This window comes from Myripristis murdjan, chromosome 14 (genome assembly GCF_902150065.1).
Source record: "Myripristis murdjan chromosome 14, fMyrMur1.1, whole genome shotgun sequence".
Taxonomy (NCBI): Eukaryota; Metazoa; Chordata; class Actinopteri; order Holocentriformes; family Holocentridae; genus Myripristis; species Myripristis murdjan.
In genome coordinates, this window is record NC_043993.1 from 14,356,218 (window position 1) to 14,374,191 (window position 17,974).

Genomic DNA, 17,974 nt, shown 5'->3' on the forward strand with positions numbered 1-17,974 from the left:
TATGAAAGAAAGCCAAGACTCTACCATTGCTCGGGTCAATGTAGAAGCCCTCCTGGGTTGATGACATCACTCTGTAAGTGACCTTTCCATTCTCTCTGGAGTCTTTGTCAGTCGCTGTTACCGTGACAACAGCACTTCCCGGCGGAGTGTGCTCAGGCAGAGTTACCTATGGTGCACGAAAACATCAGTATTCACGAGCCAATGATGGAACACATCAATAATCAAACTCCCAAACCTGATGGTGAGAAGATCAACTTGCTGTTAAATCATAAAGGGGAAAATTGCATTTTATATCTTAGTTCCTGTTTTTCCTCAGCCTGCGCTAAAGCTGAGATCATTTCCTGACACAGAGTAGTAAATATTACAAGTTCATCTCTGCAGTGTTTCCCCAGTCAATATAAGGCAGTTAACTTTTATCACCCCCACTGTGTTTGTGTATTTCTGCGTGTTTGTATATGAGTGAGTCTATGTGTGCATATTTTTTCTGTAGCATGTGCACATGTGTGAACACACTTTTTTCCTGATGAAGCAAACTGTTGAAAAGAAACATTTTCTTAAGCAAATTTATTTTCCCTTCCCCCTTAACATGCTGCAAGTGCTATATGGTGGAGCTCCACAACCAAATGCCAATCTTATAAGTAGGAAGAAATAGGCCATATGAAATATGTATTAAAGATGCCTGAACATGATGAATAATAATATAATTACGAAACCTGACAGGAGATGCTACCTGATAGAGATCTTGTGTGAAGGTAGGTGCATTGTCATTGATATCCTCCACCAATATGGTGATGTTAGCTTCAGTCTGGTGCTGGGTGTCTGTCGCTCTGACAGTCAGAGTGTACCAGGTCTTCTCCTCAAAGTCCAGGGGTGCAGTGAGCGACACCCCTCCACTGTAGCGGTGGATCCCAAACTTGCCTAAGGCAGATGGGTCTAGCTGCAAAGTGTAGGAGAGGGCAGGACTGGAGTCCACATCATTACCAGTCACAAGTGTGATCTCTGTACCAATCAATGTATCTGAGAGAGAGAGAGAGACAAACAGAAAAAAAGTGTTAGTTACATTTCTTTCAGCTGATAAAATAACACAGAATTTTGTTCTTCCTACTGGCGTTTGTGATTTTCAAGATATCAGTTTTGTCTGTTTCAGCTTATTGTGGTTATATTTGTCAATTGTTCAACACAGCTATAACAAAATGTATGGTTATTTTTATGACCCTGGTGATCATTTGTACATCATCAGACCTAAACAGGGCATTTGTCAGTCAACAGACGTTTGTCTGTTTTGTAAATTAAATGCATTTGGGTTGGGAGTGAAAGTTTTGTACACTTACTCTCTGGGATTCGGACTTCCTGTGGCAAGGGAATAGTTGGACTGTTGTCATTTTGGTCGACAATGATCACTGTTAGTGTAGCTGAACCAGCCAATCGTGGACTGCCTCTGTCGGTTGCCGTGACAACAAGCCTGCGGACAGGCAAAAAAAACAAACAAACAAAAAAAACAAACAAATTAGTAGTATCTCCTTTTGAAAACTTAGCAAAGGAACTCTGACATGACAAGTAGGAGGTTTTTCCTTTGGGAAATAAAATACATAAAATCATCAAGCGGTCAATGCACTTTTTACTTTGCATCCTGACATATATCCAAATAAAGCAATGACCACTACATTGTTGCGAAAGCACCACATGGAACATTATGAAAATGTCACAATAAACAGCTGTTGATTTACTGGGTTTGAAATTGCAGTTTGGCTGTCTGAACCATCTGGTGTGCAGATATCTATTTGCAATGATGCGTGTCTTTTCAGCACAACCTATCAACCTCCTCACCAGCAATCTAAACACGAAATAGCTCAGTGTGACAAATTCATAACATATGCTATGTCTGCTGTGTCATTTGTACATGTTTACCTGCATGTAAACATGATGTGCTTTTTCAGTACAACACTGTGTACCTCCTACATTTACTATATGCAAAGGATATATCCATCTTCAAGGCATGCAAATAAAAATGTTGGTGAGGTTTAGGCAACCACAGATCTGTTCTCACTTGGTCTGGGTCCAGATCTCACGGTCCATGATGGCTGCGGTGGTGATGCTTCCTGTCATTGGGTCGATCTTGAACAGGCCGCTCATGCCTGATGACTGGATGGAGTAGGTCACCTGACCGTTCTGGCCCTGATCCACATCCTCCGCCACCACCTGGGAGGAGGACAGAGAGGAGACAAGGGAAAGAGAAGACAGTGAGGTTTTTTTTGCCGTTACAGCAAAATATCCCAAGTCCCATGCTCCAGATGACCAAATATTTGAGCATGTTCTTGTCATACGTTTCACAGTTATTAAACGTGAAAGCATGAGTAATCAATACCTGTATGATAGGCGTTTCATATCCTTGTGCTTCTCTCATGTAGGCTACATAATTCTGCAGCTGGAAGCGAGGGAGGTTGTCATTGACATCCTGCAGGATCAGGTTGACAGCCATGAAAGATGTGGAAGACAAAGTTTCAGCCTTCACTACTAGACGCAGTCTGGGGGTGTCCTCAAAGTCCAGCCCCTTGGAGCTCTGCACCCAGATCTCACCTGGGAGACATGGAAGGAATGTGTTTGAGAGATGAGGACCAGGAGATCTTCAAATAAGAGATAACAATGAAGGAAATGCGCACGAGGATAAACTTAAATTCACATCCTATGACAAATACTATGTCAATAATTGATCCAGCCAAGGGGAAGGAGGTGAAGGAGCAGTCACAGATCCTTCCAGGATCTCACTGTCTAGGATTTAACTGGGCTTTTTTTCACATGTAACTGGGACTCTCTTGCCTGGAAAAATGTTTAACTTCTTTCACATGCCTTAAACCCCTCATGTCCAAATCAGCACCTCATACAAAACAAGCAACTCAGAATTCTCCAAAACAAGCTCCTCCAGAAGAAGCATAGTTTCCCACAGGGATAAACACTGGGATTTCCCCACCAAGTGATTACAACAGAAGCAACTATTTGGCTGACAGCAAAATGTCTTAACCATGAAATGAAAAGTCCAGTGAATAGATTGATTTTTCTCCTGGATATCTTCCCACCTGGATGACCATGATGGATCTTAAACAAACAGATGATACTTTTCATTTTTTCTCATGAGTCTCACCAGTTGAGGAGCTGATACTGAAGGCCTGCTTTCTGTTGCCACTGAAGAGGCTGTAGCTGATACCTTTCCGTGTGCCATCTGGATGTTGGGCCTGTGCCTGGGCCACAGCTGTGCCTGTATTTGGGAAGAGTAACACACAAAATATTCCATTATGGGTCTATACTGTGGCAGCAGAAGTATCTTTGATGCGCACAGAATGCCTGATATAATTAATCTAATTTGTATGACTACTGAATTGATATTGATGTGTGACCTTTGGCGGCATTCTCCTGTATGCTGACATCTCGGGCATTTCTAGAGAAGCGGATGCCGTTGTACTCTAACTCCTTCACGTAGATCACCACCACGCCCTGAGAGGACTGGGCTGGGCTGCCCTGATCCATGGCCTCAACGATCAGGGTCCTCTGAGCCTGGGTCAGACCCCCCAGTGGCTCCGTGGCTTGAATCTCCCCAGTCAGGGAGTTGATGCTGAAACCCCTCACTGGGGTGGCGAAACGGTAAAACACAGAGCCATTGGCTCCAAAGTCCTTGTCCTCAGCCCTCATGGTGGCCAGTACACGCTGGGCACGGCTGCTGGGGACTTCAATAACCAGCGGATCTTGGATGAAGAAGGGAGCGTTGTCGTTTACATCCAGGATGGTGACTGTCACCTGGATGGGAGAGGGCACAGGGTGGAGGGGTTGAAAGTACAATTCAACACATGAGATTTGTATGCAAGCCATGACAAATATTAAGAAGCATGTCGTCTTCTCAATCTAACATATATGAATGATAAATAATTTCAAGACTTTGTTAATTTGGATCTTTGGACTGAACATTGCTTCCCTAAACAACATCTACCACTCATTTTCATTTACCTGAGCTGACGTGTTTCTGGGAGCAGCAGGTGAAAGGTCAACAGCGAACACCTGGAAGCTGTATGATGCCCGTTTTTCCCGGTCCAGAGGAGCTGATATGGTGATTCGACCGGTGCTCTCCTGCACAGTGAACGCTCCATGTGCTTCTCGGCTGAGGAAGTAGAGAACCTTCCCATTTAGATCATCATCAGCATCTGTTGCTGTCACCTGAAAACAAATAAAAAATAACTGGGTCAGATGTTATTTTTTTTTGATATTATGACCTTTATTCCAAAATATAAACCATTTGAAAAAGTAACATCAATTACAAAATGACCGACAGCACAAAACGAACACAAGATAGGGTACATTTTGACAGTGACATGACAGTAGGTAAGTGATTAGTTGACAAAAGGAAATCACTATATACAGACTTTATATGATAAGATTAACAAATAATGGGCCTAAGAATCATCCCAGTTTCCAGTTAAGCCCACCTGAAGCACTTGAGAGCCCTCTGCAGCATCCTCTGACACATCTACTGAGTAGCTGCTGCTGCTAAAAACAGGGCTGTTGTCATTAACATCCAGCACTTTGACCTCCACTGTGACTGTGCTACTGAGAGCGGGACTGCCTCGGTCCGTGGCCACCACCTCCAGGGTATATGCAGCCCTCCTTTCCCGATCCAGGGCGCGTAAGGTGGACAGGGCTCCGGTGCTGGCCTGGAGCTGGAAGTCTCCATCAGGGTCTCCAGCTGGGATAAATGAGCAGAGGAAGAAAAAAAAAATCCTTAAAAATTCAATAGACTTCTGTGGGACATGCAGCTGTGTTTGAGTGTTAAACTAAGGTGAGAAAGGAGACAGTCTGTGTATACTCTGCACTTGAGTCAGGGTTTGAATCTGGCCCAGACAGGTGGATGGAGTGCGCTATTTATGAAATAAGACAGAACATTGTCAGGAGTAAGCCTGGAGTAGCAGTGTGCAGATTTGATGTTCCATATGGGAGAAGCACAGCACCGTCAGCAATGCATCAGTCTTAATGCTGTCAGTATCCCTTCTCCACTGAGGGAGAGCAAATTCTTTCCTGTGCACTGTCAATGTGACTTCAGAGATCATCTTCCTCTACCAATCCTTCATGAAAACTGGATGATGCTCATTACTTTGTGTGCATCTGCTGTAACCATCACAAACTTGCACTCAAATATATTTTTTAAAATGAGGTCTGGGGATCCCCAAGGGTCCTTGAAGGGCTTCCAGGGGGTCCTCAAGAAGGTGCGGAACAGTTTAAATTCACTATAATTCACAATAAATTTGTTATGATATAAAAATATGTATGAATGATTGTTTTAGCATTGTTGCAGCAGTGTTCCAAGTTTGACTTATCCACAGCTTAATCAAAGTTAACTTGGAGGTCCAGAACATGAAACAGTGTGAAAAGCCCTAATTTAGGATTTGCAAATGGCTTACACTAATACTGATATTTTGGGTTCAATCTGCTGATAGCCAGTGTTTTGTGCTGATAATCTGTGTATTTATATTTGACAATTTGATGTTAAAAATATCCCTAAAACTGCAATATTTCTGTATTCCTTCTGAAACAGCATTCAGACCATCATGGGAAACTTCAGCTCTCCATTCAAAGCAATACTAATTAAATAGTTAAGATGGTTGGACACACAGCAGTATTTCTTACCGCTGATCCTGTACTCCAGCTCTCCACTTGGGCCAGAGTCGGGGTCTGTAGCTTTGAGAAAGCAAAGCTCTACAGGCACTTGGTTCTCTGGCACCTCCAGCGCATACCACGGCTTGGCAAAAACTGGGGCGTTGTCATTCTCATCCTGCACCTCCACACGCACCACCGCCTTGGCAAAGTTAGGAGGCAGCCCTCCATCCCTGGCATAAACTAGTGAGAAATGGAAAATGGAAATATAAATTTGTGCTACAAAACGCTATAAAAATTTAAAGTTCTGTTTGCTGGAATCGACATAAAACTACAAACTGATGTCATGTGAAGTTAACAGATGGGTATGAGGCAAGAGGGCTCATAATACATAAATTAAGGGTGTGTGTGACAGTGGATATTATATTACCAGTGAGTGTGTAGTGGTCCTGCAGTTCTTTGTCCAGCTCCTTGGTGGTAGTAATGACTCCTGTCACAGGATTGATGATAAAGCCTTCCTCCGTCACTCCTCCATAGGTCACTTGGCCATTAGAGCCTGGATAAAAACACAAAAAGACATGGATGAAGATGCAATGCTGTCTATAAATTGTAAAATGGCTAAACTCCTCTATACTTCCTCTCAATGATTTGTAGAGACAGCTCCACTCCCATTGGGAGAGCATGATATCCTAGTTTCAGCAGATATGAATCCAAGGATGTGCAGACACTAGCAACGGGGGTAACAAAACCTCCACATTAAAAATACCCTGTCCTGGTTGGCCTCAATTTCACTCAATTCTCCAACTCTCCTACCTCAAGTCAGTCTGTCAGTGAATTGATGATCATGTGCAAGCTGAAGCACATTTATAGCAACTGTACCTGTTTACTTTACTAATCCTTCCTGGATTGACTCCTAAGTACCTCCCTTGTTCTTTTAATGGTTAGTGTAATCTTGACTTCATCCTGGAATAATTCCTGCTGGCCAACAGACAAATGGCTGTGCAAATGTGTGCCTGTGCAGGCTCATATGGGATCTGCAGATGTTTCTCTCCCTTTTTTGTGTGCCATGGTTTAGCTGGAAATATGTGGAAATGTGTGAGGTGTTTCTTTTTTCTTTTTTGTTCCTAAAGTTTAATACAGTTATTTCCCCTACAAACAGGGGACATATGTAAGGAATCCATAGATTTTGTTTGGGCCTTGGTACCAACAGCTACAGAATAAGTTCACCTTGTTGTTGACAAGTACCCTCTCACAGCACCGTGATCACACCCTCTACATCTTCTATTCAAAGACATACCTTGGTCCCGGTCGGTGGCGGTGACAGTCAACACCGTGGTTCCCGGGCCTCGGTTCTCCATCACCTGGGTCTCAAACTCTGGCCACTGGAACACAGGCGCTTCGTCATTCACATCGATCACCTGCACACACAGCACCTGAGAGGTGGAAAGCTGGGGTATCCCATGATCCTCTGCCACAATAGTGAGATTGAAGACTTCCTGCTCTTCTCGGTCTAGAGCTTTGAGGATGGAGAGAGAGCCTGCGAGAGAGTAAAGGATTTGATGAGCAATGGATGAGGATGTTTCACAAAACTACTGTGTTGACTTTACTGTGTTTGGCTTTCCTCACGGCTTACTCCACTTAAGTCTCCATTTTCATTGGATTCTTTTGGTCCCAAATTGTGTGTGTGTGTGTGTGTGTGTGTGTGTGTGTGTGTGTGTGTGTGTGTGTGTGAGTCTCTGCATATGTGTCTGTTTATGTGTTTGGGAGTGTTTAGGCTGCTTTTGTGAACATGCAATTTTGTGTACCTGAGAGAGATGCAGTATTTATACGCCTCGAGAGCCAGTAAAACAAAACCATTACGGCTTTTTCTTTATGAGAGTTTCCACAATAAGAGAGAGCCCACAGTTTTTTTTTTTTTCATAGGAGCTATTCACTTCTGGCACTTTGAACAAACTTGTGATTAAATTTGGATCTTACATTTGTGGTAAATGCAAAGCACACACTGTATGAGCTCCAATCCAATACATTTGTCCACCCCCTTCAGAGAATCTGTGGTGCAAACTGGAACTATATGGCTGCCAACTCAAATCAACTTATAACCTCCCATAAAACCGAGTTAAATCTTTTTTTTCCCCCCTTTCTTCTTTACAACGTTATTTGTTAGCTTCTAAATCTATGAGGCATTAGTTGATGAATGTGTGTGAGTGTGTGTGCGTGCTCCATGTAAATCAGTCTGGTTCAGAGACACAATTTGTGAATCAGACCACCACTCCTCAGCCTCTGGCTTCAGCTACTCTCCTACCTTTTATTTGTACACTCTGCACCCCTGTCATCACCTAATCTGCAAGGAGGGTCAGCCAAAGCGTGCGAACCTATGAAATGTGTGTACTGTGTTTGTACTGTTCACAGCAGTATACTAATTTAGCTGGCATGCAGTGCCTGAGAGAGGTGTGTAATTTATATGCTGCAGCATGCCAAACACACACACGCACACAAACACAAAACCACACACATACATCCATCGTGTTGCCTGCACTGTGGAGCTGAGGCTCTGATGTTTCTGTGAGGCTGGCTGATACACACACTACCTGTCACTGATGGCATATCTCTCGTGTTTTAATCAAAACACAGCTTTCCACCAGCCCTGTCACTATTTCATCATCATCTGTAGGCAATAAAGCCTTGTAGACATATCTACCACACGATAAGGGTGCTGTTAATAAAAGCAATAAAGCAGGGGGAAACTGAAGCAACAGAGCGTTCATATTGGCAGAGCAGATATATAGCGTAATTCATATTTGGTTACTATTTGTAATATAATCTGGATAATAATATACCCCACATTAGCCAGTGGTTTATTAAATGCCTTAACGATGCAATGCAAATCTGCTATTACAGCCATCGCTAAGTGTTGGCCATACCATAGCTGCGCTAAGTTTAATGCCATATAGCCAGTGAAACAAACCAGAAGTGAAATATCAACCCTTGTTAATTCACCAGGCACTTGACAGTAATGAAGTTAAGAGTTTCTCCCATCTGGAAGCTCCATTAAGTGTCTGTCTTACGGTTCCTAATCCCATCTCAGCCAGAGCCATGCACGCCCACAACACCCAGCTCATGGAGAACACAGAGAAATCACACATTCACATACACACATATAAGATATCAAAGGCCGTCCACGTCCCCAGCCCAAATAAAGACCGGTTCCCATGAACAAATCCGTCAAGGAAAGAACACCAAAGCATTATTCAAGTGAAATATTGCTCTTAGGCACTGAAAGATTGTCTAGTAAAGAAGGCTATGAGGGTTATGAGTGTTTTAGCAGTTAAGACCCCATAGACTATGCACACTGGTGGATAATTACAGTCTTCTGGAAAGTTCTGCTGGTCCAGTGGGCTTCTATGGGTGGGATGTTGATTATCTATCAATCATGAAACCCCGCAGAAAAGTGCCTCATACGAAATCTCCCATTGTGTTAAATCAATCAGTGCAGAATTGTAAACGTGAGAAATGATGTGGTAAATTTCACCCCAATCATCCCTTGATGGAGTATAAATTGGATATTTATGGCAAGTCCCCAGTCTCTGTGGAGCCTATTATAAAACTGAAACATTACGATATTTTTAGATGTCATGTCTCACCCAAAGGAGCCTTACCAGTGTTGGGGTTGAGACTGAAACGGCCGGCGCTGTTGCCTGCCTGGATTCTGTACGACACGCGGCCATTCTCCCCTTCGTCTTCATCGCGGGCCATCACGTACAAAATCACAAAACTGTTGCGCACAGATATAAACACAATGTCAGATAACAACAGACTAAACAAACACAGTGAGAACAAATGATCTCCATTCATTCTGAACAGGCTTGTTAGATGCCCTACTTTTGCAGGCTGATGGATGAAAGCCACTGAAGCAGAAAAATAGATGTGCGAGGGAGTGTCTTGTTGTTTGTGGAATTTTCTAAGTCAAAAACGTATGCAAGTCTGCCGTTGGACATGTCACCCACCCGACAGGCTGGTCCTCCATGACACTGACGGCAGACGGAGAGGTGAAGACGGGAGCGTTGTCGTTCTCGTCGGTCACAAACAGCCGGGCAGTGACTGAACCCCAACGCCGCTGGGATGGATCCACTGCCTGGTCTGTGGCCCGCACCACAAGGTAGAGGGAGGGCGTGGCCTCATGATCAAGCTTCTGTCCCATGGTCAGGACCCCGGTGAGTGGGTCAAGGCTCAGGAGGTCCGGTGTGTCAGGCCAGTGGTGCTCAATGGAGTAATGCAGCTCACTGTTGGGCCCACTGCCGTCCTGTGGAGAGGAAAACAGATGAATCTCAATTAGATTGTCACTTCTGTTCTGCTTTCATTCACAAAATTTGATCAAGCATGGAAAAACATTTAAAGGTACATTTCACCCGAAAGACACAGCGCAACCTATTCTTCAGGATAGTTCCTGTGTGATTTGGCAAAGCTTGCAGTCTGTTCATGATCTATCTAACTCTAATTTGTTCTTGTTGGGGGCGGACAGATACAGTTTGCAGTGTTCTTTGGCTGGAAATAGTTCCCAGTGAAACTCTTCACTCCCAAGAACTACAGAATATGTCAAGTATTGATGTCATTGTTTTTGGAAAGAGCCGTTGCTTTTGAATTTTCACATATCATTTTTGATGGTTTCAGCGCCACAAAAGAATGCTCACTACAATGGGGTGTCGGGAGACAGGGAAGTCTGTGGCCGAGTGGAAACCTCACCACATCACACAGAAACTATCTGGATGGATTGATTGCACTAGGGATAAGTGGGAAATATCTGTTTTTTTTCTCATTTTGGTGGGACTGTTCCTTTAAAATGCAATTTTGCATTGTGCAGAACAACAAATTATTTAGTTCTAATTATAAGACACTGAATTAAAAAAGTGCATTTTGATCAAACTTTCTCTTTTGTAAAATGGGTCTCCTCTAAATTTAACTGAGCCTTGGTGTTGGGTGTGGATGCCGAATAATTCCATCTCCAACCTGATCCGAGGCTTGGAAGGTGTAGATGGACATCCCGGGCTCTGTGTTCTCTGGGATCACAATGGTGACGGGGTCTTCGGTGAACTGGGGGGTGTGGTCATTGCTGTCTTGCACGTTGATGTCCAGGTGCACCAGGTGGCTGCTGGGAAATGCCCGAGAGAAGTCTGATACCTCAATGTGGAGCGTGTACCTTGACCCCTTCTCATAATCCAGCTCCCGAACCAGATACACGTCTCCCTTTAAACGGTCCACCATAAATGTCCCGTCCCGGTCTGTCCCACCCACCACAAGGTAGGTCACCTGCCCGTCCAATAGGGTGGATTCATGGTCATGAGGGCTGACGGAGCCAATGATGGAGCCTGGGGGGGCGCCCTCCACTGTGTTTATGGCCATGGAGAGCACGTTGGGCTTGGGGTTGGACTTGGAGGAGCTGACAACCTGGTGAAAAGGAAAAAATGTGACTACCACAGCCAAATAGTTTACAATAATTCACAGCATTTCTTATAACTTGCTTGGAGCATAACGCGGGTGGGGTTGACCTGTCAGGACATTTCGTATAATGCCACATGAGTTTTCAATTACAGAATAAGTACAATAAATAGACTCTGAAATACTTTCCTATAATTGTAAAATTGCTCAGCCACCCCTTGTTTTGTTTTGTGCAATGAGCCCCACCTATCGAGCCCCTAAGCAGAGTGAAACTAACCGTGAAGGCACTTGAAAATGCAATTACTTCAACCAGATTTGGAAGCAAAGTGTCAAGGTCAATAGGCAGTGGTGTACCGTATATCTTACTGGCTGATTTCCTTTGGTACTGCAGACAATGCAACTACATGGCTCTTAATCTAGCCCATCCCTAAACATAGCCTTGGGCCGTAGTCTGTTTCTGTTTTCTTGCTATTATTTTATTAATCCTCATGAGCATTCTCACTACAAATGAAGACAGATCATGTACGTTCCTTCCAGTAAATATCTTGACACTGTCTGGCATCAAGATGAGAGTCTTATGAAGACTTATGACCTGAGACAACATAAAGATGGGCATGCAGCAAAGAAAAAACTGTAAATATTCCAGTTCAAATAATGCAGCGCAGTAACTGCAGCCTACGCATGATCCAGTAACAGTCAGATGGGAAACAAATGTGCACTAGGGGGCTTTCGTCACTCTTAACAACGGCCGCAGGGTCCAACATTTTTCTAGGGCTAACAGATCAAAGAGCAGGCAAAGACAGCAAACACAAGCAGACTCCAGCACGCTTCAGCTTTGTCATTGCATACACACACTTTTATCATGCAGGCAACCTTGCAAGTTTCTTCACATACACACACACACACACACACCATCCCTGATTTTTGTCACACAGATGTGTTAATATTAATCACATGTTTATCAAACATGAACGGGAGGGATAAAACCCAGAAGAGGAAATGATTTTCAATATTTAATAAGAGTTCTGACTCAGCACTGAGCTGGTTGACAGATCCTGAGGTGGTTGAGGTCTTGATATTATTCTAGATTAGCATTCAAATTAATAAGCAGCCCCAATTCTTCATTTTAAATATGTTAATTTTTACTTAAAAAAAAAAAAAAAAAATCAAAGGATTTGAGATTCAACAGTACTGGTCAGTGTCTTTGTGTATATCTTCAGTTATTTATTCTGATGTCTGTACAAGGTTTTAAAGTAGGCATTTTTTGAATGAATTTGTTTCTATGCTTTAAAACAGATGTTCCTGTGTAACTGAATTGTGTTGTTCTTTCTATGTTGTCTTGGTTTGCAACTTTGATGTGTTCTTTCTTATGTTGCCTTCTTAACCACGTCTCTTTCAATGTCAATGAGGCTTTTAAACTCTTTGGTCTTGCTGAACAGACTATACACTGTTGTGTTTTTCATTGTCTTCCCCCAAGCGTTCTCATATACTGTAGCTACTTAGCATGTCTGTGGTGTATAACCGCACCCCTGTGTCTGATTTTACTCACAGCTATGTGGTGAAATGATATCTCAAAATCATTATCTGGAAATGTTATCTCATGAGTGTGTTTGAATGTGTCATTAGATTATGTGTGTGCCTGTGCGTGTGTGTTTGTGTGTTACAGTATATGCCTGTGTGAATGTGTCTGGGTGTGTTTGTGTTACTGCCTGCTACCGTATAGTGGTGTATTCCCTTTCTCTCCGTGCGATCAGAAAGATTCGATGCAGCTGGCTCTCATCAAAACTCATCTGGGAACATTTGATTCCAAGGTGCCTGTTTCCCCTCTGTCTAATCTCAGTGTCGCACAAGCGGGGCGCAGGCGAAATCTAAGGCAAGCACTCCCACTGTAATTAGCATCCTTTTCCTTTCCGAAATCACATCACAAAAAAACGCAAAGCTCAAAGCTCCGCAGTCAAAGCATACCACCGCCCTTCTCTGGCTTCAGAGCTCTGTGGCGGACCTTACATGTTTTTATTCTTTTGCTTTTTTTTTTCTCTGCAGTTGAATTCCTGATATTGTGTGTTGATTCGCAGGATTGACCCTCCTGCAGAAAGTCCAGAACAATAACTCAGTCCAGACCAGCTCCCTCCTGCAGCTCAGGGTTTCTCACCTTGGGTTTGGGTTACCCGACTCACCTCTGGAACAGGAAACACACACTAGATTGGATAGATGCTTTTGTTTTTACAGGCACAGATTCAGTTTCTCTCCCTCTCATTTTTTACCTCCTTTTCCAGCTCCTTCTACAGTTATACTGTTCACTTTGTGCACAGTATGAGGAAATTACTCGGGAGACTCGGGAGAACTCGCGGCGAAGAATGCAAAAAGGACTGAGGTAATATGTAGATGTGACAGCTTCACTTTCTGGGCACCTGGTTGGCCTCCCTGTCTATTTTCTTGAATCCTAGGTATTTGCCTGAATCCTAGGTAGGTGTCCAAGGCAAGGAGGAAGAATACAAAAAAAAACACAGTGTGTGTGCATGTGTGTTTAAAGGAGATGATGTGAATAAATGCAGTTAATGAATATGTACACATTGTATTTGTCTACCTGTATGCGTAGCTGGCAGGGGGAGCTGAGGCCTGGGGTGCCATGGTCAGCAGCGGTCACAGTGAAGCTGTACTCCGCTCTCTCCACGAATCGAAGCGGTGATGCGGTGCGCAGCTCTCCGCTGGTCGGGTTCAGAGAGAAACGCTCCGCTCTGGGGCCTTCAGTGGACACGGACATGGAGATCAGTGCAAAATTATAACGAGACGAGATGACAATGAACAATACTTTACTAGTCCCTGTGGGAAAAACGAGGGCATTTCAGCAGCAAAGGTAATAACAGATGATAAGAAGCAGTGGAAACAATAATAGCAAAAATCATAAAACAATAATAAAAGCAATAAAAGGAAATTTAACCACTGTGGGGTTATGTAAGCTTATGCTGCCGACAATTTCAACAACACTGTGGGAGGAAATTAGATCAGTCTCCAGAAACGTAGCTGTGAGCTGATTTACAATGAGACTCACCCGATAAAGAGTAGTAGACGGTGCCGTTCTCTCCCTCATCAGGGTCTTTAGCCGTCACCGTACCTAGGACTGTACCAGATGGGAGCCCCTCCATCACCTACAATGGAAAAGGAATACATTCACATTCCTGTCTTTCTTATATGTACAGTATCTCTGATTCCACTTCTCTCGTCTTTTCACAGCCTTTGAACTGGGAACTGTTAGTGACACATAAATAGGATAAGACTTGGGAGCCTCCAACGCTTGCAAAGTAACTTTTCAAACATTTTATTATTACAAAAAACATAAAAAGTCAGCTATTTAGTCACAAATCATATTGCTGCTGTCATGAAACATCCATTTTGTGAGCAACCCTTTCAGATCCCATTGGTAAACACAAAAATTTACACTGGTTTATCTGAAATCAGGGCTTAAAATTTGACAGTTTTGGAGATGAAAGGTTTTCACCCAATATCAGCGATACTTGTTTTCCCTCAATGAAATGCTTCTGTTCAAAAATAGGAACACCAGTCCTCATCCTCTTTTATCTCTCATGCTCACCTGTATCTTTCTGTGCCCCTGCCCCATCTCTCTCATGCTCACCTGTAAAATCAGCTCCCTGTCCGGCTGGCCGTGACTGAAGCTGGGGGCGTTGTCGTTCTCATCCAGCACCGTGATGTGAGCAGTGCCGGTGGCGCTGCGGGGGGGCGTGCCACCGTCCTGCACCACCACAACAAGCTGGTAGCTGGACTGCTGCTCTCTGTCCAAGGCCAGGCGGGTACTGATCTCACCTTGAGAAAAACAGAAGCACAGAAGAAGTGCAGGGATTTGACTACAAGGTGCACTAGATTTCACAGAGCATATTAGGAATAGTTAGGTAAATGTTTAGTGATTATTATATGAATGTTACAAAAAACATTCTTTAAAAAAAACTGCATCATACTCATATAAGTCTTGTTTGCAAAGAATTTATGTGTAGTAACTACATTTGATACAGCACAGTAACATTACAGCACAACTTCCTTGATGTTTAGCATTGACTCTCACAAATTCTAAGGCATATAAATGGACAGCATTTCTATAGCACTTTTCAAGTCCTCCGACTACTCAAAGTGCTTTACAGTTTAGAGTATGCCTCACATTCACCCACTCACACTCATATTCATACAATGATGGCAGAAACTGCCAGGCAACCTGCTCATCAGGAGCTATCCCAGGGAAAAAAAAAGGTTTTTATCCTTACCGGTCTGTGAGTTGATCTGGAAGTGCCTGTCCGTGTGCAGCAGCCTGTAGGTGAGGCGAGCATTAAGTCCTGCATCTCTGTCTGTAGCGGACACTCTGCCAAAACCCGTCCCTGCAAGCAGGTTCTCTCTGACAGCCAGGAACACCCTCTCCTGGCTCAGTCTGGGGGAATTGTCATTCTCATCGGTCACCGTCACCCTGACTGTGGCACTGCCCGTCCTGCCGGCCCCTCCGAGGCCTGAAGTGGCCAGGACAGTTAACAGGTACATGTCCTTTGCCTCGCGGTCCAGAGAGCTACGAACAAACAGCCAACCACTGTCTGGCATGATGCCAAACCCAGCAGCATCGCCGTCGGGACGGAGCCTGTAGGACATGGGAGAGGAAGAAGAAGAAGACGAGGAACCTCCGCCATTCCCGGCTGCTTCTCTGTTGAGAGCTCTGACCTGGAGGAAACGTGTGTTGAGCGGTGTGTTCTCCCGCAACTCCACACGGTAGGTCAGGGTGTCGAAGTGTGGGCCTTCTGCGTCCTGCGCTTGGATGTGCACCACAAGGGTGAAAGTGGAGCTAAGCTGGGGTGCCCCGCCGTCCTTGGCGATCACTTGAAGGTCATAGCGAGGGACACTTTCGTAAGACAGACTCCCAATCAGACGCACTTCCCCGCTGCCGCGGTCAACTCCGAACGTCCTCTGACCACTGCTACCCGCCGCGCCCGCGGAGACCAGGTCGAAGCTGAGCTGACCGTTATGACCAGAGTCCCGGTCTGTGGCCTGAATGCGGTAGATGACAGTCCCCATTTTGGTGATCTCAGGCAAAAGGAGGGACTCTGAGGAAGACGGGAGGAAGGTGGGGGCGTTGTCATTGACATCTGAAATTGTAAGGCGCACTCGGCTGGTTCCGTAGGCTGGAGGGGAACCATAGCGCGCTTGGATCTCAAGGTCCAGACTGGAGCAAGTCTCATGGTCTAGAGGAAGGGCTGTGCGGATAGTGCCAGAGGCGCTGTCCACTGTGAAGTAGCCATCTGGGTCTCCGGAGGAAATGGAGTAGGAGATATCCTTGGACACCCCTGGGGGAAGATAAAGAATAAAAGGAGGGTGAGAAAAACACCAAGACATAGGGAGAGAAAGAGTTTACACATACAGTACACTGTATTATGGAAGGTTAATGTGACGAACCATTTCCATTGTCAATGGATAGAGATGGGGTGGGCATGGTTAAGTTCATAAGTTCAAAGAGTTGGACCAAAATGTGTGTGCTTCTGTCCACTACACCACTGAGTGCACTTCACTCTGACTCCCACTCATGATCACAGTCCATCCAAATCCATTTCTCCATCATTTATAGTGAGAGGAAAAGAAATATGTGTGGCCAGAGTAAAAATAATTCCTGGTAAAGCCTGCACTGTGTGATGAATGTGATTTCCTAATGGAGTGTATACTCCTGTTGCTTGTCTATTTGTACAACTGCTCTAGTGAGAGGTAAAGTATCCTACACTCTTCACTCCATTAAAGTAACATACAAGTGGTCAGGAGTGCATTTGCTACCCTGGGACCTGTCAGAAATAAGAGTACAGCTCCGTCTTGTCAGGTAAGTCACGTAGAATAGACTTTCCTTGGCAAAGTATATTAAGTTAAGAGAAAAAGCAAGCCTCAAGTTACCAGAGACAGAACACAGACATACAGTACAACATTAAGAGCAATAATGAAATACTTCTTGTATCTCAAACTTAAAGAGTTTAACAGAGGGCTCGAGACTACCCGTGCGTCCTCACCTGTCTTGGTAGCAGCGCGGACGACTCCCACGGACGTCCCTCTGAGGACGTCCTCAGAGACAGTGAAGAAGTACTGGGCCTGTTCAAACACAGGGGGCGCCACCGAACCCCCCACCACGCTTATGTTCACCCTGGCATTGACCGGCGCTGTTAGGCCACCGCCGTCCTCAGCTGATATCACCATGGAGATGACGGTGTTGGCTTTGCCGTGGAGTGAGCGGGAGAGAGATATCACACCTGCGAGGAAAGTTGAAGAAAAGAAAGGAACAGAAGATGATGACTTAAAGCTTGAATCCATCCCTTCGTTCTAGTAGTAATAGTTGTTTTATTCATCTGGATTGGGGAGCCAAGTAACACAATAACAATGCACATAAGCTTAAGCTGCCAGCATAATTTATGCAATACCACTGGTTAGAAACGCTCTCTGTAGACTGCTACTGAAATGTTTCATCAGGTAGAGCAGTCACCGGCTGGGCTGTTGAGTGCCACTTGCTACTTATCATACAAACCTCGCCAAAGAGCTTCCTTTACATTACCTTCATTCTTTTTTGGCCAACTTAACTGCACACATGAGGCCAGTGCTGGGTTTCATTACAAAAGTTACAATAAATATAGTCAAATATTCTGGTCTAGGGGTGACATTTTAGTGATGGTGGGAACTGTTTACTGGTGAGCTGATAGCACACGAGTGACACTTCACCTTGAGCAACATGAGCGACTGCTTCACCTTTTTGCTGTGGGCTCAACATCATTTCCATATAAGCAAGGAATGCAGGGAAATCCCAGATTTTAGCTTTAACTCTTAAGAAATAACTCTCAACCCTTTTCCTTATTCCCCTATTAAAAGTGCTCACTACAAAACATTT

The 17,974-nt window shown here is 44.3% G+C and overlaps 1 protein-coding gene across 1 annotated transcript in view; it reads right to left on the reverse strand.

The window, feature by feature from the left end:
• dchs1b (dachsous cadherin-related 1b) overlaps positions 1-17,974 on the reverse strand; it is an 88,716-nt gene that overhangs the window by 4,224 nt on the left and 66,518 nt on the right. Inside the window, exons 6-25 of the mRNA XM_030069541.1 lie at positions 17,109-17,345; positions 15,342-16,403; positions 14,702-14,889; positions 14,120-14,216; positions 13,655-13,812; positions 10,639-11,076; positions 9,639-9,934; positions 9,291-9,406; positions 6,932-7,171; positions 6,065-6,190; positions 5,668-5,877; positions 4,473-4,729; positions 3,997-4,203; positions 3,393-3,789; positions 3,140-3,253; positions 2,366-2,577; positions 2,048-2,199; positions 1,332-1,462; positions 731-1,017; positions 25-166 (exon numbers count right to left, since the gene is read on the reverse strand). Of these exons, the coding sequence (XP_029925401.1) occupies positions 25-166; positions 731-1,017; positions 1,332-1,462; positions 2,048-2,199; positions 2,366-2,577; positions 3,140-3,253; positions 3,393-3,789; positions 3,997-4,203; positions 4,473-4,729; positions 5,668-5,877; positions 6,065-6,190; positions 6,932-7,171; positions 9,291-9,406; positions 9,639-9,934; positions 10,639-11,076; positions 13,655-13,812; positions 14,120-14,216; positions 14,702-14,889; positions 15,342-16,403; positions 17,109-17,345 (5,067 nt within the window). The remainder of the gene's footprint in view (positions 1-24; positions 167-730; positions 1,018-1,331; positions 1,463-2,047; positions 2,200-2,365; positions 2,578-3,139; positions 3,254-3,392; positions 3,790-3,996; positions 4,204-4,472; positions 4,730-5,667; positions 5,878-6,064; positions 6,191-6,931; positions 7,172-9,290; positions 9,407-9,638; positions 9,935-10,638; positions 11,077-13,654; positions 13,813-14,119; positions 14,217-14,701; positions 14,890-15,341; positions 16,404-17,108; positions 17,346-17,974) is intronic.